The sequence below is a fragment of the Lissotriton helveticus genome, chromosome 9 (genome assembly GCF_964261635.1).
Source record: "Lissotriton helveticus chromosome 9, aLisHel1.1, whole genome shotgun sequence".
NCBI lineage: Eukaryota > Metazoa > Chordata > Amphibia > Caudata > Salamandridae > Lissotriton > Lissotriton helveticus.
The window spans coordinates 687,410,056-687,430,815 of record NC_136070.1 but is presented as its reverse complement, the minus strand read 5'-3'; the positions used below and the strand labels follow the sequence as shown (position 1 = coordinate 687,430,815).

Below are 20,760 nucleotides of genomic sequence, written 5' to 3'. Positions count from 1 at the left end.
TTTTTTATTTGAAAGAGCTATTCACCAAGGGGCCTATATATCATGATTTTTCATCGACCTTTCTCCATGCCAGGGGGGACAAAACCTCGAATAAGATTTATTAACCATGCAAGGTTTGCCTTGCGTGGTCCTTTGTGGCTTGGTGTGAGGTAACGCAAGGCAGCGCAAGTCACTGCCTTGCGTTACTCTGCCCTAGGGAGGCATTCCATGGGTGGTCCACACACCCACTTGCCTTGTAGTTTTAGGCTGCATTATTTGTCTTTGAATTTCTCTTAAGTGTCTATGCAGGACTGCAGAAGAAGACAACTTAAGAGACTATTTTGATTGCTCCGGCGTCCACGCACATGCAAGGGACTATTCACAAGATTATGACTATACACAGAGATCCCCAACTACAGAAATATGCTTATTTCTAGCTAGTTTTTTTCCTCTTTATGTGTGCGATGCATTGTGCAGCACACATAGAAACAGGAAAAGGCTAAGAGGATTTTTTTGTGCAGGGAGGTGTCCCTTCCTGCACAAATCCAATCCTGCTTACTACGCAGGCACCCTTGCACTACACTACAGTGCAAGGGTCCCTGCGTTGGCGCTAGGCAGCAGTTCGTGCACCAGTGCAGACAGAGAGCAGGAATGCGCTGTATGATGTTTAATAGAGCATATTCCCCTTCATGCAGCACAGCAAGGTGGCTGGCTGGGTTGCATTGCATTGCATGAATATTTCATAAATATGCCCAACGGTTTTAAGCTGTTTGTGGGAAAGGTGATGGTGTGAGCATGTATTATATGTAGGTCTCGCGGTTTTATGGTATCTGTTTTTTTTTAACCTTGCCATCTGTATCTATCCATATTTATTATTTGTCAACTTTATCTGTATTTATCCATATTTATTATGAGTTTGGTGGAAAAAATAAAGGTGAAACTGGAATATTTCCACATTTATTTAACCAATAAATATGCAGTCATGCTTGAATGCCTGCCAGGTTTCAGTGATATGAACACATGCAGAAGATAAATCAATGCACTTATGTGAAAATATGCACATTTTAGTATCAGCCTTGTGCATATTTACTGCTGTTTAAGTCTCTTTACTAAAATTACTTTTTTTAACCACCTTACCCATCTATCCACACAGTTATTGGCCTGGCAAAATGTATTTCGAATCACTCAAAAAGCACCCAATTACGTTTTTATCCACATTTAAAAATACAGATAAGAAAATAAACGGTTTTCTGTCTGTATTTATCTGTAAAAATCAGTAAAAACGGAAAACAGGGAGCCTTAATTATATGGGATAAAGTACCCCCTGCCATACATTATAAGGATATTGCAAGTCACCCCAGAGTTCCTTAACCTTATAAATGAACTCAGCCTTCGGCCTCGTTCCTCTATATCATGGGTACTCACAAACTTTCTCTCTGGGGCCAAATTTACAGTGTGGTTTGTGGCAGAGCGCCGTACCGGTGGGGGCAGGGTCAGAGGGGAGGGGGCGGGGCTAAAACAAAAAGAAAACTTGTGACCATGAGGTTGCACACAGGTCCCTGCAGCAGATGCCTTCATCCACTGAGCCACCAGAGCCAGCATACATACATCTCTCTCTCCCTCCCTCCTGCCCTCCCTCTCCATCTCTCCCTTCTGCCCTCTCCCTCCCCTGCCCTCTCTCTCCCTCCTGCCCCCTCTCCCTCCCTCCTGCCCTCCCTCTCCCTCCTGACCTCCCTCTCCCTCCTTCCCTCTCCCTCCTGCTCTCTCTCCCTCCCTCTCTCCCTCCTGCCCTCCCTCTCCATCTCTCTCTCCCTCCTGCCCCCCTCTCCCTCCTGCCCCTCCCTCTCCCTCCCCCTCTGTCATCTCACTGTGTGTCTGTCTGTCTGTGTCAGCCTTCAGCCAGGGCTAAGACAGCGCGCACACACAGACAGCCGCACCAAAGTACTTTGCAGGTCTTTAAAAGACCATTTACATGTTATTGAGGCTTTGTCGTAGCGCCCCTGCTTCTCCACTCTGACAATCACCGCTCGCCCGGCCCCACAGAGCAGAGGCTTTGTCGTATTTCACCTCTTAGCGCCCCTGCATCTCCACTCTGCTCCGTGGGGGGCGGGGGAGCAGCGATTGTCAGAGTGGAGAAGCAGGGGCGCTAAGAGGTGAAATACAACAAAGCCTCTGCTCTGTTAATAAATAATTTTTTTAAGCACAGGTACGATTGTCTGCAAGGTCCGCGGGCCGCCAAGGAAGGCTTGCCGCCCGCGTGCCGTACTATGAGTACCCCTGCTCTATATGGTTATGTAACTCCTCAGAGGCCTGCAATATCCTTATAATGTATGGCAGGGGGTACTTTATCCCTTATATTATTTCCCCAGTTCCCACACACACATTCAAGAGTCAGTTTCAGTTTTGTTCTTTGTTACAAGCTAGTGATCCAGTTGTGATAATACAGACCTCAACACATTGTGCAATTAATGAACCAGGAGTAGTATTAACATTTCATGCGATGATTATTCACACAATTACACCGGATTAGAAAATGCAGTTGCTAGTCCTCGAACAGGGGTGAATGTGTAAAAACGTTGGAACTCTCCAATTAGGCATGTCAGCTACTATGTTAAGAAAAAACTAAACAGGGTTTGTTGTTCTAAATATTTTTACTCCTATCGGAAGGACAACAAGCAACCCAATAATGTATGCAGTTGACGCAATAAAAAGAAAAGGATTTAAAGTTAGTTTACTTTTGCTAATGAAATTAGATCACTTATTTATTAATGAAAGTTAGGACTGTGTAAATAAAACGTGGAAAATAGTCACACACTTTTGTGATTGTTTTATTAAGACCGAAGGCTATAACTAGGTCCAGGCAAAATATCACAAAATTAACGTGTCCATACATTCATTTTATCCTGTGGAACCCTGGTTGAAGAAGAAAACGTCTTGCAGTAACTTTAAAACTCATATCAACAACGCCCGAGAGCTTTTCAGCTCAAAGCAGTCTCCTGCAAATATTTTTAATGCAAGTTTCGCCCTCTTGCTCAGATTTTACTCAATATATCGCCAAGTTCATTTGTTGGAATCTGTTGTAAAAATAATACTCATTTCGCGCGAGAAAAAGAATTTGCGGCAACTTTGCCCACCCATACATAAATCCAAGGAATTCATTACTTCGTATAGTATCAACAGGTGAAGTGGGGGGCACCAGAATGTAATGGTCTGTAAATTGATGAGTTTTGGGATTATGGCCACATAGCCTCGCACTACTGCTTCACCAGCACTAGGGTACTCCCGGCTTCTGGCACCTTTGACTTGACAAAGCCAAAGAAGGTAGACAGCCCTGGCTTGGAGCCTGTTACCACACCGTTTCTTATACATACACTTGGAATCTGCGCTTAAAGGTAGAGTATGATGTAGTCAGCAGCAAGTGCACCCAAGTGTGGACAGGGAATTTGTGGTTCCTCCCAGCGCTTTTGAGGCGGTCTTGAAAGCTGCATCAAGCACATCTTGCCAAGAGAGGAAGAAAACATTCATAAAACACTTTAAAACAAAGCAGAAAACCGATTAAGAGTATTACAGAAGACACAGGAAACCTGCAACTTACAGACAATACCAGCGCAGCATCTACGTAAACATCTTGCAAAACATGAAAACAACAAATGTTGTCCCAACCAACTAAAGGTCTTTGAACAAAGAACAACATGGTCAATTCTCTGAAGCTAGTTCTTGTGAGAAATGTCTCTTATATTTGTAACAATAGAACAGTTGCGAGGCGTTGTCCAACATCATCATCACAGACATCATACGAAAGTACTTTCTAGAGCTTTTCAACATAATTACGTAAAATATGTATTTCCACACATGTATGGGTGTTATGCACATGCTCTGCGAAGAGAGTAAAAAAAAACAGACCGGCTGTGAGGACCTGAAACACAAAAAACGTGGCAACACCAATGCTGGTGGACCAAGAGTGAAATGGAGATTGCTCGGAGGTAGGGTGGCACCTTTGAAAAGCAAGCAGTGTGTAGACACATCTAATGGTCAAGCTGGCACATACTGAACATGCAGAAGCACGGAAGACTTTGTAAAAGCCCCGGCGCAAAAAGGGAACCTTCCCGTTGTTTTTTACATGCCAGTTCTACGACAAGCTTTGTAAAAGCACCAGCTCACCTGGGAACCTTCCCGTTTCTCTACAGGCCAGTCCACATCATAAAAGGCAGGAATGCTAAAAAAAAAATATATATATAAAAAAAAACATCCCCCTTGCACGAACAACTGGCCTAGGTATGTCCTTGCGTCAGATACATATTTACACGAATTACATTCTAAACAGATTTTCGCATTAAAATGTTACAGATTAGGAGTTTTATGCCCCTACATAGCTTTTCAGAGGGTTTTGTGATTTTGCGAAAAACAGTTCTTGTTTACGTTACACCCTTTAATAATTTTCCAGCAAGTTGACAGGAGGTCGTTTTGGCTGCACTTGGCCGTGTACACCCCCACATCCCCAGTCTCATGTGCCATCACTATCTAATGCTAGAGTCCTCCTTTCCACAGTCCCGGAGGTACAAATTCTGTTTTGCTACTTAAAAGCAGAAACACTGTTTTGCTACTTAAAAGCAGAAACACTTCCCAAACACTTGAGGGGGTTGGGGAGCTTACAGTCCTCGTTATTCTACTGCAAAGGGAGCAACTGTTTAACACCCGGGACAAAGAAAAATAAGTTTTCAGATCAAAACGATGGCACCCAACAAACAGGCTGCTGCAAACCGGACACTCGTGATGTTCGTCATATACCCGAGACATTCCGGTGAAGCTCCTGGTCTGGCCTTTTTAAATCATCTGAACAAAAATATCTAGACACATGCACTTAACAGGCTCGTATGTTTTACTATATGTACTACATAGGCCCCTTTAAACACACACTGATCTTCGAGTGTAATCAATCAACTTGAGTGGTGAGAATCGAGTCAGTTTAGAAGAGGGCGGTGGCACTGTAAAGGTACACAAATACATCTATTTCACATAAAAGGCAAGAGAACACATCAGTGATTTAAGCTAGTAGCATACTTGCCGTAATCAGACTCTATCCCGGGTAGGCTGGTCACCAGCTCCCTTATCAAGGAGCCGTGCAGTTGTGATATTTTATTATTGTGATTATAGGTTAGCAGTGTGAGACACACTGGTGCACTAGGAGGTCTTCTTGTAAAGAGCTTCAGGTGTGCAGCTGGTCCTGGGTGGCTTGTTAGTTGCTTTGATCCCAAAACACAATCCTCAGAACATTAGCTTGCTCATTTTCGGTGACAAGCAGCGGCACGAGTCTGTGTGGCGCGTGTTGGAGAGTTCTCTGCAAGTCCTCCTCGTATCGCCTTGCATGGACATCCTGGACGTGCCAACCACAGACCTCCATCCTCGGCGCCGCACACATTAGTCGCAGTGTCTATGCTTCCTATTATATCACATTGAGCAAATGCACTTCCTACTACCTGCTTTAGAGAAAATGCTTTAGTGGGTCTCAGAACATCTGATGTTAGCTAACATGGTGAACGGTTTAAAGCTGGAACTACTTATACTTAATACCCACTCAAAAATAATATATATATATATATATATATATATATATATATATATATATATATATATACACACTTGATCTACATATGCAGATTTCAGAAAGAGAAATCAGCCACCACTGCGGTTTTCAAACTTAGATTACAAAAACACAGCATCTAGGACATTTCACTGCCTTTAAAACGTACCATGCCTTTCCAGTTTGCATAATAGTCTCAAGCCAGCTTCGTATAGACCATCCTCGGCCCCCTAAAATGGCGCATTTTAATTCTACTTAGAAACTGAAGCAAAAATTCAAATCCGAAGCCTAGGACAGCCAATCATTTCTGCAGCTTACAATGTGACATCCCTATCATTGCTTCCCAATTGAACCGTTCAGCATTTCCTGACCAGTAACTGAAGATACCATTGGAACCTCGTTTGAAAAAGCATGATGGTTCACAGACGGCAGTAAGCACTCTCCAACAGGCCACAAGAGGCAAGCAACATCAAGGTTGCCAAAGACTGCACAAATGGCACAAAAAAAAAAAAAAAACAGAACCTGAAGTAATCTTCCAAAGCCAGATCCTGCTAGGAAAATAAATGAAGGAGAAAGAGACAGACAGGCCCAGTTCCATAAGTTAGTTAGTGAATGTCCATCAGGTGCATATTTACAAGCGACCTCCTACAAGAGTTTATGGGCGTTGATGGCCATGCGCAGTTCCAAGAGCTGAGAGGCAGTAAACCATTCACTCATTCCACCAGAAGGTCAAAATTCTCCGCTTCTTCAAACTGTGCGTTCATCTGTGCGGCCCACTGATCCAGGTCAGATTTCTGTAACAAGATAAAGACCAAAAAAAACCAGTCAGGAGTGCTTATTTCTAGTGGCAAATCTGCAAGAAAATTGTTTCCAATATTGTTTCAAGGTCATGGCCCAATATTGTTTCAAGGTCATGGCACAGAAGGGTGACATCTTATTGGTTAGCTTTCTGGTAAGGTCCATTTATTTTGCAACTAACATCTACCTCTAGAATAAACACTTATTTTACAGCAGAGAATATTTTTAAACGCCATCCCTCTTCTGGAAAACGTATCTGGTCAGCTAATACCATCCATTCAGGGACCTAGAATCAACACATTCACTAAAAGAACACAAGACAGCAGAACCTAATGACATGGTTCTCACCAATTTCTGAATGCTGGATGTAGTCTTCGTCACCAGTCTCCTTTCCTCTTACACCTGATGGACACCTCTAAAACCAGAGACGCTGATCTTATAGTGTTCCATTGCCCCCAACCACTAAGTTCACCCACTATAAATACCCACATCCATACAGGTCATTGCAGCCTAGAAGCCGCAGCATATGCCCACCCTGACCTCCAGTCAGGCAACAGCTCAGTGTTCCTTGTGCCAAGTCACACACTGTCCTTCTCCTTTATTTCCCCCTGCCCAAAATGTATTTGGCAGACGGGAAATCCAGGAAAGCACAGGGGCCGCAAGTCCACCTCTCCAGGTACACCACTCTCAGCTTCGGTGTAGGGTTGGGTGGATTATCGATAAATCCAGAGCTTCCAAGGACCCGCCCTTTACTAGTGACTTACCAGCAAACCAAATCTGCCACTCATGGAGGACCAATCAGAATTGTAGTTTACAGAGGGAGCAATTGTACTTGCCACTGATCAGCAGTGGCAAAGTGCCCAGAGTACCTAAACCAGCAAATATACAGGAGGTAGAGGCAAAAAAGACAGGGGTAACCACGCCAAGATTGCCAGGACCAACAATAGGGAACAGAATCCTTGAAGGAGAGAGCAGAAGAAATAGCAGAAAATACAAAAACATGTGGACATAATAAATAAAAACAAACAAAACTGCCGTAACATTTTATAGAAATACTGCAACCTAAAACTACGCACCAATCCCGGACCAACCCGGAAACGACCCAGAGAAGTTGAAATGAAAGTGGGACGTGCAGATAGGTTAGTGATCCACAACTCCAGGGCAGCTATTGAGGCACAATTTCAACATCTGTTAGTCTGTTATGCGAAAATGAGAAGAAATGCACACAGATTTCAGCTCTTGCATTATGGCTTGCACTAATTCATCCACTGTGGAAAGACGCTCTATAGATCGTTGTACCGGCTCAACTTGAGACTCTTTTTGACAATGTGTGGCACAGTCTGAGAATATTCAAAAGTGACAAATAGCTGTTTTTATTGTACACTTATCCACAAGCCTCTATGCACTGCAAGAACACTTTACCCATTCACCAAGCACCATAAAGAGTTATACTGCTGAAAGAAATGCTATGAGTTAACTCAAAGCAATATGTACTCTACAGGAAAAATCAATTTACAGGCTAGTGTTTGTGAATAATTAATTTATATGCATGCGAAAATGGATTAATTTACCGATTATGCAAATTGACAATCACGGAGAAAAAAATCCAACAGAACAGCATATGTAGGTATGTTGTACTGTAAGAAGCCCAGATTGCATAGATTTTTTAATTATATTTTTAAATCAGCCCTGTACCTTTCTTTCGAAGGTCAGCAGTTTCATAGGCTAGGAGTCTAAAATGCCGAGTCCAGCCTCAGAGGGTAGGCAAAACACAGTTTAATATAAAATAAAAAAATTGAATAATCTTTGCTAATGATGGTTTTTAGCCACGTTGCACAGCATGGCTAAAGTTTAAAAAGCATATTGGTATCTAAAAAATGTTTTTTTTTAATGGGCATGGGAGTAACAGCGAAGCAACATGAAAGGGAACGCTGACCCATTGCACATAAAGTTGTTGAACATAGCTTTTGAAGCCAGTATGCTACGACGGCTAACTATCGATTGTAATGCTTTTATGTGGATTATGAGCCACACTGGACCGCAATCCGTTTTCTAAAATTCATCAAGAATTTAACAAAACCTACACTGCGTGCTATATTTGGAGGGCACTTAACAGGACGTCTACAAGTCTGAACCCCCAGAGCAATAAGTGGCTTTCTCAAAAAATGTCTATGTTCAACCAAAAGAATCGCACAAATACTTATTGTAAGGATAAGTTTGTTCTGCGTTGCTGCTCAACCTGCAAACTGTAGAAGACATTTTTGTCAACCAGGGAGCTAAGTTAGCCAGTGCTGGCACAGCTTTAAAACGATATCTCATGGGCCTTGTTTTTAGAAAATATGAGAGGGATGAGAACAGATAAGGTTGTGGACCAAAGGAGTGGTAGCTAATTGTTATTTACCATGAGTTTGGTCGCATTGCCAGTTTATCTTTTTTCCCCTCCAGGAATGATAGCCTTTGTATTTGATCTGATAGAGACATCTAGCCGCAGATTCCTGATGTTTTCCTGTAGTGGGCATTGTGTTGCTGTTTTCCAGCCTTGTCTTTCTGTCTCCACCTCCGTTACTGTTGTAACTTCTTGCTTGCACTTGTCTGCTTCCTTTCTTCTCTTCAGTGAACATCTGTTTTTCAGAGAATGCCTTATATACCCTCAAGGTCCTCAATGTAAGGACGGTTTCCTTTACTGTTCTTGTTCCCTAGCTCTGCTCTTCAGCATCCATTGTTCTCCCTTCTCCATCATTTTATCATTGGAAATCTTTTTTTTCCCTTCAAAATCTGTTTCTCAGGATAGTTTCACCGACGTTCAGTGGGTGCTTTTTTATTCGTTGTATGTGTTGTTGCGGCAGATCATGCTGTGCATGCTCCTTCCATTTGTTTTTGGCCTGCACTCTTTAGACTATTGTCCTTTGGTCACTTTGCATTCCCCGATCTTATGTTACATTCCCTTTTGGACTGCCTCTTTTCCTGGTTCTATACAGTGTTCTTACGGTCTTGTAGCTTTCTACGCCCTATGGGCTCCCATAGTCTCTCTTGGAGATCAGTCCTCTCTGTGAGCATTTTCCTCACCTGTAATTTTCGGACAGTCCCTACTTTTGTTCTTTAATTCTGTACTTGTTGATACAATTGTTCCCCTTTTTGTAACACTGTTTCCAGAGACTCTCTCTCTAAGTGGCTCCCGGTTGTTTGTGCTAAAATAATCACAAAAGAAACTGGTGTCGGGACAGGGCATATATGGACTCCATCTACGTCACATCTGGGAGATGACGTCACTGCGGAGTCGCTCGACGCCCTCTGCAGACGCGCAGTGGTACTGCTGAGAAAAGTTTCAGATCCAGTCTGGTGCCTGGGGAGGATTCTAACTAAGATAAGGAGTATGCAGCTAGATCCTGTCTCTACCAGATAGGGACTTACCAAAGGTAAATAACTTGTCCTTTAGGAGTTTGTAATTCCTTCCCAGAGCATGGTAGTGCTAGCAAGTCAGATGCCTGTAGTAATAATAGGAAGGACTCCCTGTAATCCCTATATGGTGAGACACTTGTTGGGGCTCTTAGTTCTTGCCATATTAAATTATTCAGAGCAACCATTGAGGCATTCTTAAAAACGAATGATATTCCTCAAAGTCTATGGCTTTTTTAACGTAAAGTAATAGTGGGAGAGTCCCGTCGTCCCCCCTCCCAAATTGGGCTTCGGATCTGCGTCCATAGATAGCTATACATTTCTTTCTGTAATAACTCCCAAACTACTGGACGGATTTACACAAAATTACAAAAATGTCGATTGCTGAACCAAGATCTACTTCTCTGACAAATTTGGTGTAATTCTGTTCAGCGGTTCAGGCTGTAGACATGTTCAAAACAATGCAAAATTCCAATAGAACACTGCATGGGAAAAAAGCGTATTGGGACCACCCTTTTTTCTCAGGCCCCGCTACACCAATCACCCCGAAACGTTCCAAACAGCAAGCAGCTAAAGTAACTGGGACACTAGTTTTGAATATTTTGTGAAGATTCATCAAACTGTGCCAAAGTTATTAGCAAACCAAAACACTGTTAGTCTATGGGAAATGTTGGTCCTCACTATAACTACTACTCGCTATCGCCAGTAGGTAATTAGTGTTGTGTACATGTAAATATAAATATACACACACACAGATTTTATATATATATATATATATATATATATATATATATATATATATATATATATATATATATATACTCTAATTGAGAAAGGCGGTTGCCGAAACGCGTCTGTTAGAGAGTGTTTGCCAATAAACCTATTGGATCTGTCCCCGTGAGTGCTTTGTGCTTTCTGTGCAAGAGGAGCATTGTGTGACCCGCGTGGTTCCGTCACCCGCTATCACAGCACCCGGCCGCGAGTGAAGGGAAGCAGACGGGCAGTGAGCGTATATATATATATATATATATATATATATATATAAATATACACACACACACACGTAAATAAAACTGTAGCAAGTTAAGATGGTGTACGTCTTTCTCACACCACTGTTCGGGGTGAATTCTTGTGGATTACTATGGGCTGTTTTCCTTTCAGTTGAGTTGGGTTTACTCATATTAAATAGATATACACCTGGGTGCCCTATAAAGAAGGAACAGTGGTGCTGCTGGCATATGGAAGTAAGCTAGATATGGAGAAAATAAGATTCCTGAAATTAAATAGATATGTACATAAAATCCTTGCACAGAGCCTAAAGTATTTACCAGTAAATTCATAAATAGTCAAGCAACTCTGAAAACACCCTTATCTTGTTCCCTGTCTGATTATGAGCTCACCTGCTACGCTATTATTTATAATTATATTGGCCTTTGCATTTGAGTAGAGTGCTCGCAGAAGCTGAATAAAGTGGAGTGTGAAAGCAAACTTTAGAAGAATGGCATATAGACCTTCCCATTAGACTAGGTCGAACAATTTTTCTGCTTCTAACAATATGGCCGCTGCCTTTGGGATTGTGAAGAGCTCCATGGCTTGAATCAGATAATTTGTATTGGTGGTAATACTCCTGGCCGGGATATAACCATTTTGAGCTTTACGAATAATTGATTGGGTTACTGATGTTGGCCGGTTAGCGATAATTTGTGGTAAAAAATATACAGTTACTACTGAAAAGACTTACTGGACGATAGGAATTTAAATCTTTGTCAGATTTCTTCTTCTTCTTCTTTTTTTTTTAAAAAGCCAACAATGTATTCTGTAATATGTTGGGTATTTTGCACCCCGAAAGAATCTGATTGAAAAGCTGAACTAAGAATTTACTCAGCTGAGGAGTGAACGTTTTTGAAGTTTCCATGGGTATACTGTCTTTATCACACACTTTGGTGTTAGGTAAGGAATTCATCCCCTGTAGCAGTTCTGCCGTAGTTATCGGAGTTGTAATAAGTTTCATCTGCTCTGTTGTTAATCTTGGAAAATCAATGCCATCTAACCAGCTTTTGAATTTCTCTAAAGAAGGTTTATGAGAATTTGAGTAGAACTTGGAGTAATAATCCCTGAATGCTTTGGCTAGTGCTCGAGGTTGAGATACTAATAAACCTGTAAGATGATTTGAGATAGTTTTTATGCAATAATGTTGGCTTAGCGATTTGCCAGCCAGGCTAGGTACTTGCCCATATGTTTGTTCTCCTTATACCTTTTTTTTTTTGTTTAAATCATTTTATTGCAAATCAGAAAAAATAAGACATAACACCGGTCGAACAATGTGCATGTCGGGGACATGCCCCTTTCCTGACTCGCATCCCCCCTCTCCCACGGTGGTCTAGAATGACTGGGTTTAGGAAATGTGTCCATGCGGGCGGGTTCGGCTGAAAGCGGACCGGCCATGCCCCAAACAACCCCAACAGAACAACTCCCCACCCCCCGTGAACAACCCCCCTGCCCCTGACTCCTTTCCCCTTACCCCGGAACCCTCCCCCAGGTGTGGTCGCTTGCAGAAGAACTATATGCCAGCTTATCACGCTGAGGCGTTGGTGACAGGAATCTCAGAGGTTGACCGGAACTCGTCCGCCAGTCGCAGGACCCTGAGGTATTTCGGACAGGTGAGTTCATTGAATTCCTCGGCTAGTAGGTCTACCAGGGGTTGCCAAGTATCAAGGAATGTGTCTTGCGTCTGGGTTAGGGAGGCCTGTATCCTTTCCATACCCATCGTGTACCAAAGCTTGTGGAGCCACCCAGCGTGCGTGGGTTTCCGTGTGGAACCCCATAGCGACAGTGATTTCAGTGGGAAGGTGATTTTGTTGGGTAGTCCCAGCAGTGTGTAGGCAGGGAAACGAGTGATTTCGGTTTCAAAGTATTTGTCAATGTCCCCGAGTACTTGCTCCCAGAATTCTTGCACCTCCATGCATTCCTACAATATGTGGGTCAGGGTGCCTGGTTGACCGCACCTCCTCCAACACAGGGGATCGCGAAGCGGGTTACTCTGATGAAGTCGTGCCGGCTTCAGGTGCCAATAGTAAGCGATCTTGACTGTAGATTCTTTGCTAGCTACATTCTTGGCGGTGTGGTGTGCCCTAAAGTTTATGTCTTGCCACTCTTTATCAGTGAGGGATCGACCTAGTTCCCGCTCCCATCTTTTTTGACCCGCTGAGCGCGAGGAAGGTAGCGGCGGGCATACTATTGCATACAGTTCCGTTATCGCCTGCTTATCCGAGTACTTGGTGTGGAGCCATTTTTCAAACGGGGTGAGGCGTCTGCTGACCTGCGATAACATGTCCCTGCTCGTGAGCCAGTGACGAATTTGAAAGTATTCGAAGCGTGGGATCCGTGGAAGCATGTAGGCATCCTGTAGGGATTGCGTCGTCATAAAGCCATCGAGATCGAAAAGGTGGCCAGCCGACCTGCAATCCGACAGCCGGCATTGGGGGAAGGATCCACGAGCTGTGTCTGGTTCAAAGGCTGGATTGTCGAACAGGGGCGTCAGTGGCGATGGGTACGTGGTGAGTCCCCGGGACACCGCCACCTTGTCCCACACCTGCAGAGTAGTGCGAGTGATAGATGATTTTTTTTCATATATGCGGGCCGATCCTGCCGCCTGAGGAAGGGAATCCTCCACAGTGGCATTTGGGCCATTGCGCGATCTTGGAACAGCCACCTCTTTTCAGATTCGGGACGTTACCATTCCAGGAGATATCGGAGTTGTGCCGCCTGAAAATATCTCAGTAGGTCCGGAACTCCCAGACCGCCCACCGACGTGGTGTGACTAGTGATGTCCCTGCGTAGCCGCGGTCTTCTGCCGGCCCAGACGAATTGTCGGATGGCATCTTGATGTTTTGTAAGTAGACCTATTGGGGGGGTGACTGGCAGCATCTGGGATAAATATAGGACCCTCGGTAGTAGAGACATTTTGATCGCCGCCACTCGTTCCAGCCAAGAGAGTGAGTGTTGGCGCCATCTCGCTAGGTCGCCCAATAATTGACTGAGGAGGGCTGAGTAATTCTGTTCCACGGTTTGCGCAGTGTTTGGCGTTAGGAATATGCCCAGGTAGGGCACGGACATGCTGGAGGAGAGTCCCCCTAGGTTGCGGGGCAGCTTGCTGGACGCACTGGCATTACACCAGAGTGGCAGGATCAGTGACTTTCCAACGTTAATTTTGAACCCCGACACCTTCCCAAATGTCTCCATTTCCGACAAAAGGGCTGGCATCGAGTAGATAGGGTCCTCCAGCGCTGCGAGGATATCATCAGCGTAAAGGCTTATGGTCTGCGCTTCCCCCCCGAACTTAACTCCGGCAATCGCTGGGTTGTCTCCGACTTTTTGTGCGAACGGTTCAATGTAAAAAGCAAAAAGCAGTGGAGAGAGGGGGCATCCCTGTCTCGTCCCCCTTTGGATGGTAAATGGCTTGGAACACACCCCATTAACCCTAATGACCGCCTACGGGGCAGAATAGCAACCAGCGACCCGGGTACGGAATCGTTCTCCCACCCCGAAGCGCGCCAGGGTGGCATCTAGGTACCCCCAATTGACCCGGTCAAACGCCTTCTCAGCGTCGACCGATACTAGGGCCGCGTCCAAATCGTTGAAGTGGGCCTTGTCTATGACATGCAACAGACGTTTCGTGTTGTCCGCGCATTGTCTGTTGGGGATAAATCCTGCTTGGTCAGGTTTGATGTTGCCGGGAAGGCATGGGCCCAGTCTCGCAGCTAGTATACCAGTAAATAGCTTGAGGTCTAGATTGAGCAGCGATATGTGCCTATAGGCCGCACAGTTGGCAGTGTCCTTCCCCGGTTTCGGCAGAACAATGATATCGGCCTCAAGCATGTCGCGTAGGATGGAGCCAGGGCCCCCAAAAGAGTTAAACAGTCTGGCCAAGATCGGGGCTATCAGAGGGAAAAACTTTTTATCAAAGCCCGCCGAGAAGCCGTCTGGTCCTGGCAATTTGAGCGCCTTGAGGTGCGCTATTGCGGAGATTACCTCGTCTGTCCTTATCGGTGCCTCAAGAGAGCGCGCATTCGCCTCGTTGAGGGCCGTGACTGCTGCCGTATTAAGATAAGGTCCGTGCTCCCTTCATCCCGGCTAGGCTCCGCGGCATATAATGACGCATAAAATGCCCGAAACGTTTCGGCGATCTGCTCGTCGTCCCGCTGCTCCTGCCCGTCACTATCTCGGATGGATGTGATTTTCAAACGAAGGACCGTGGCTTTGAGTTTGCTGGCTAGTAGGCGGCCGGTCTTGTCGCCACTCATAGGCGCAGTGCTGCATATTCTGCTCGGTCCAAGTCAAGGCTTGCCAGTTGGGCCCTGGCTGCTTTAAGCTTGCGCCATATCCTTGGGGCCCCAGTCCTGCTATGGACCCGCTCGAGCTCAAGCACCTGATCGGACAGCGCTTGTCTTTTGTCTTGACGCTCCCGGGCTTCCGCCGCTGCAATCGCTAGTCACTCCCCGCGCACCACCGCCTTCAACGCCCCCCATAACGCCGGCAAGGAGATGTCTGCTGTGTTGTTAGTAGCTAAATACTCGGTAATGCGTGTGTGGATTTGTTGTGTGTCCCCTTTACGGTGCAAGAGAGTTTCCTTAAGGCGCCATTTACCCTTCTGCATCTTGGGTCTGGGAATCCGTATGTGTAGTGCTAGCGCGTCATGGTGCGAGAGTGCTGCAGGGACGACCTCAGTGTCTGTGATCAGAGACGCCACCTCCGAGGAACCCAGGAAGTGGACTTATTCAGGCATATGTGTGATGTACATGTGAGTAGAAAGTGTATCCGGGGCTGTCTGGGTGCATCATCCTCCAGATGTCTACAAACCCTCTGATCTCTAACCATCGCTCCCCCTCTTTGGAGATCGCTCCTGTGAAACCGAATCTCTGTCCCGACCTGTCCCTATGGGAATCCATCACTAGATTAATGTCTCCCCCAACAAGTGTGGAGTTGATGTTGTGAGTGAGCGCGTCTGCCAAAGCCCCCGTGAGAAAGGATTCCTGTTTGGTGTTGGGTGCATATATCGACCCTATCACGGCTGACCACCCTCCCAGTTGAATTTTGTATGCTAGGAGCCTCCCTTTAATGTCTGCGACCTTGTCCCCAACCAAACCCCTGAAGTGACGTGCAAACAGGATGGCTACCCCCGCTTTTTTCTCTGTGGTGGAGATATAGTATTGTGTCTGAAACGCCCTAGAGCGCATGCGGTGCCAATCCTTAGTCAGTAAGTGTGTTTCTTGTAGAAGGCAGATCTCCGCCCTGGAGTTTTCCAGGAAGGATAGGACGGCCCTGCGCTTGATGGGGTTGTTAAGCCCCTTGACATTGAGGGAAATAACCTGCAAAGTGGAGTCAGTCGCCTGGGAGTTGCAGATGATAGCCCTTTCGTGTCTAGGCATCATTAGCCGTGTCACCTCTTCTGCGCTGCCTGCATTGCACCACATCGGAGCCCTCCCATCCCCCCAACCCGACCCCCATCCCCCCTCCCCCAACTTTCCCAACCTCCTCTCCCCCCCCCCCCCAACCCCAACTAGGAATCCCCAAGAACAAACTATAGTCCCAGGCCTATCAGACCGCAGTCAAGGCCCGTAGAGTCTCAATTTGGAGGAGTATGTGGCAGTGGCAACCCCTTCGGCCCCCCCGCCCGTCCCCCTGCCCCGTGGATCCAATGCAAAGAAGGCAAATCCCTTATTAACAGTGTTTCATGGTGGAGCCTTCGTGTCCCTGACCACCTCTTTTATGGCCGCTGCCTGTTCCTGGGCCATGGTCTTAGGGTCAGGTTTAAGATTCGCCTTAGGAGAGCGTTGTCGTCTCACTTGTTGCCATCCGTCATGTGACTGGTGTGTGGATCCCTCTTGCGATGGTCGTGGTGATGCCTCTCCCACCCGCTCTTCCTCTGGGAGGCGATGTCCAGCAGGGCACATGTGTCCCAAAGCGAGCGGAGCTGGTGTAAGGCCCCCTTCCACTCGAAGATTAATCGGAATGGGTGGCCCAAAGAGTAGGGTATCCCGTTGTCTCGCAGAAATGTCGTAGCCACCCGGAAAGATCTCCTCTTCTGGAGGGTGATGGCCGAGAGATCCTGGAATAAGGCCACAGGTTGGCCTTGGAAGTGGAGAGGCTGTTTCAGGCGGGCTTCTTTCAAAATGCGTTCTTTCAGAGGGAAGTCCGGGAGAAAGGCTAGGATGTCTGGTGGGGGCGCAGGCGCTCGCCGCGCCAGGCCGACTGTGCGCCCGATCTATGCGAACTTCGAAGTCGGCGGGTTCGCGGAGAATCTCTCTAAATAGTTCTTGCAAGTAGCCAGTGATGCTGTTCCCTTCCGCTTTTAATGGCACCCCCGGACCCGTATGCTATTTCTCCGGGAGCAGTTTTCAAGATCCTCTGCATGTGCTTGGAGATCCACTTGTTGCTCTCGGAGGCGAAGAACCTCTTGCTGTAAAAGTTCCATCTCCCCGCTCCGGGCTTGTCCGCCTCTTCCATCGTTGCCGCCCTCTCTCCTAAGTTGTCGACATCCTGGCAGATCTCGCATTGCTCTCCGGCCAGGTCCTGCTTCAGGGTTTGGAAATCTTCCCTTAGGGTATTAAAGAGCGTCTCCAGGAAGACTTTGGTGATGGGGGGGCCCCTCCATCATCCTGCCCCGTGGCGTTGGTGGATATCGTCGGGGAGGGGGGCGCGTAATTCTTCTCCGCCTTTGGGGTGTTCTTAACCAACAGGTCTGTTATAGTCTGGCCTTACCTGCGCCCATTGTTGGCCATTGCGCCGTGGGTGCTCCGTCTCTGAGGGTCTGGGGTGGATGTGCTTCCCCCTCGAGTTAGGTGCTGTGAGTGGACACTCCAAAGGCAGCTGGGCTCCTAAACAATGGTCTTGCTGGATGTGCGTCTTCTGAGGGGGTCACTCCGTGAGGGGACAGCCTCCCCGCTCTCTTCCAGGACTCCCCCTGCTGTGGCCGGTCAGCTCGGTGTGTGTTTTGCCGCTGGCACCTCCACTCCCTCCGTGCCCCTCCTCACCTGTCGGCCGTCGAGTCTTCTGCTGCTGGGTAACACGGGTTGTCGGTACGCCTATGACTGCCTGTGGGGTCTTCCAGTCTCGGGAGGTCTTCCAATGCGCCCGCAGACCGCTGTCAGTTGGCCTGCCTATTGCCGCCACCAGGCTGGCCTCTAGGTCCTCCTAGGCCCAAAGCCTGGGCCTCAATTTTCGCGACTGCCTACGTTCCTGGCACCGGCCTTGCCCCCCCGGTGGCGGTGCCCCAGAAGGTGGGGAGCAGTGGATGCCCGCTTCTCCCTGGCAGGCTGAGAGCCTCCCGCGGCGCCCGCTTTACAGAGCCCCCGTTGGTCCAGCGCCGCGGCAGGGTCTGGCCCCTTCTCTCAGTACAGGCCCGAAGCCGTGGCCTCAATTACGTAGCGGCCCGCCGGCTCCGCCACCTCCCCCTTCTGATGTCGCCTTGTCCGCGCTAGTGCCCAACTGACCGCACCAGGTCCCGATCTTGACGATGAGTGGTTCGCACCACTCAGGCGGCACTCGGCCAGGCTTCCGCTTCCGTGCTCCGCATCCGTCAGCGCTCTGCCGGCATTACCTCGCGTCTCCCGGCAAGGCCTCAGTGTTGGGCTGGTGATGACTCCGGACGTCGCCCTTGAAGTTGTAGGAGAGTCCAGGGGGTAGCACCGAGGAGTGCAGCTCAGCGGGTTGCGGTGCCTATGTTTTGGGGGGTTTACCAGCGAATATAAGGGGCGATACGGGGTTCAGGGCGGGGGAGCCGAGAGAGACACGTCTTGTTAGGCCGCCATCTTAGCCACTCCCCCCCTTACACCTTTTTTGAAGATATGAGTTATTATTTGCTATTTTGTGTAATGTGAAAAAGTTCTGAAATAAGAAACTTGCCTGAGCTACAACTCTTAGTTTGTGCAAATGGAGTAAGATTGTTTGCTCTGCACGCCTCATTCAGAGCCATCTGCAACTGCTGATATTTCACCTGTTCCAGCCATCCAAGACTTACCCGAAAGATAATAGCCTCGCCCTTAAAAATAAGCTTTTAGTGCTTCCCAGACTGCAAAATCGGATGAGTTCACATTACGATTTAGGAATTCCTCAAAGATTTGACGCGCCTGCTCTACCCAAGTTTCATTAGTGAATAATGTTTTAATGAAAGCCCATCTATAGTTTTGAGGCTATATGGCTGAAACAGCAATATCTAATGTGTTTACAGAGTGATCTGAAAATGGATTAATAATTATCTCTGATTTCTCACGACAAGGTATGCAATGTTAAAAAAATAATAATACATGAGGCAGAATTATAACTTTTAGAGTGACATGGATATTATTCTCTTATGGATTATCCAATTGTAATATCTTGATGTTTTGGGGTTTATTTTGGTTTTTATTGATATGGGGTGAATCTAGGGAAATGTTCTTGAGTAAATTAAAATCTCCCCCTATCACGAGAAAGCCTGTGGCCTCTTGATGCATTCTATAAAGAGCTAATGACGAGGGGGAATCTTTTATCGGGCCTTAGTAGCTGAGAAAATTAAATAGATTTTCTATCCTTACTTTCACCCAAATCCATCTGCCTTTTGGGTCTCTGTCAACCCTGATTATTTCGCAAGACAACTCCAGGCATCAAAAATCTACTCGCTCACTTGCTATGGGGAGTCATATTTTTTAGGGTCGAGCTATTTTTAGCACCTACTCCTCCATTCTGGGGAGTGAACTTAAGCTGGAAGGAACAAATGTTCTGTTCATTCAGGAAGAAGAGGAGCATTAAAGACGCCTTTAAATATTATTTTTATCTTGACTCATTTGCTATGTTCAAGGAAAGAGGTCAAATGTCAGTTTGTCTTTTTACTAATTGTTTCTTATCTTATCCTGGAAAATGGGGTTTACTTTTCTTTACCTTATTACAGCTAGAGGTTGTTGCCAAGCCAGCAACCTGACAATCATTGTGAAAGATCAGTTTTTTTTCTAACACAACATTTAAGCAGCTTGTAAATGAACAGTACAAGTATTTCAAAATAGATCAGGAATTAAGGGGGTAAAAAACACTTTTGGAATTCAGAAGAGTGATACAATCAAAAGTTTAAGCAGGAGCAAAACAAATCAGAACACTTTACTTGGGGATGAGCAAATGACAAATATTTGCAGAAACTCGATTTCCAAATAATTATACACTATATAGTTTTATCAAAGCCTAATGTCAGTGAGAAATATGGTCATTTCAATGGAAAAACCGTTGATGTGCAAATAAGTGTGCTACCACTTCATGCTTCAGCTATGTATTTATTAAAAGTGATAGTTTTTAACATGATTTGAGAAACATTCCCACCATTGCCCTGATGACAATGCAGTTAATAAACTAAGAGGCAAGTCAGTGGTCATGCGTATCCTGTATGTGGCTAGATTTGTATTACATATGGAGCAAAAGTTTAGTCTATTGAATCAAATTAAAGTTTTGTTTGCACAGCAGACCTGCTGAACTCACGTATTTGAAGGTGCTCTCAAATGCGATAAAGAAGACATGGAGGCTCAGTGAATTAAAATTTTTACCCAGGGGGCGTGGTCTGGCCATGAACAGAGATTGCCGCGTAGTAAGAGAGCTCCGCTCTGAGGGAGTCTCCGAGTGGGGGCTGCGGCATACTGGAGATGGTGAGGTACTCACACTTTGATGATCCTCAGGGAGGAGCACTTCGGGTGGCTCCAATCCCATTATTGTAGCCGATGCCCCTCAAACGGGGGACATTGAGTGAAGTGCGTGCGCTGGGCCTGGAGGCATGATAGAAGCCTCGGCCCTGTATAGTCCTGTAAACCCGCCCTCTGCCTCCGAGCCGCAGCTTCATCAGGCCACTCCTGCTCTCCATGCCCTACCGTAAGCTCGTCTCGCACTGGGGACTGGCCCAGACGAGCAGTGGAGCATGCCCTAAATACCCCGGGAGCACACCAAGAGACAGCCATACCGGCGGATTTCTAATTGAATGTATAGGACGCACG

The 20,760-nt window shown here is 46.4% G+C and overlaps 1 protein-coding gene across 2 annotated transcripts in view; it reads right to left on the bottom strand.

Annotated features, from left to right (window-relative positions):
* Positions 1-2,791: 2,791 nt before the first annotated feature.
* The window catches only part of CDCA5 (cell division cycle associated 5), a 92,233-nt gene continuing 74,264 nt past the window's right edge, over positions 2,792-20,760 (bottom strand). The window contains exon 8 of one of the 2 annotated variants that reach the window (XM_078660779.1): positions 2,792-6,354. In XM_078660779.1, the coding sequence (XP_078516905.1) occupies positions 6,274-6,354 (81 nt within the window). In that variant the 3' untranslated portion in view covers positions 2,792-6,273. The remainder of the gene's footprint in view (positions 6,355-20,760) is intronic. The other variant, XM_078660780.1, reaches the window with a different exon arrangement.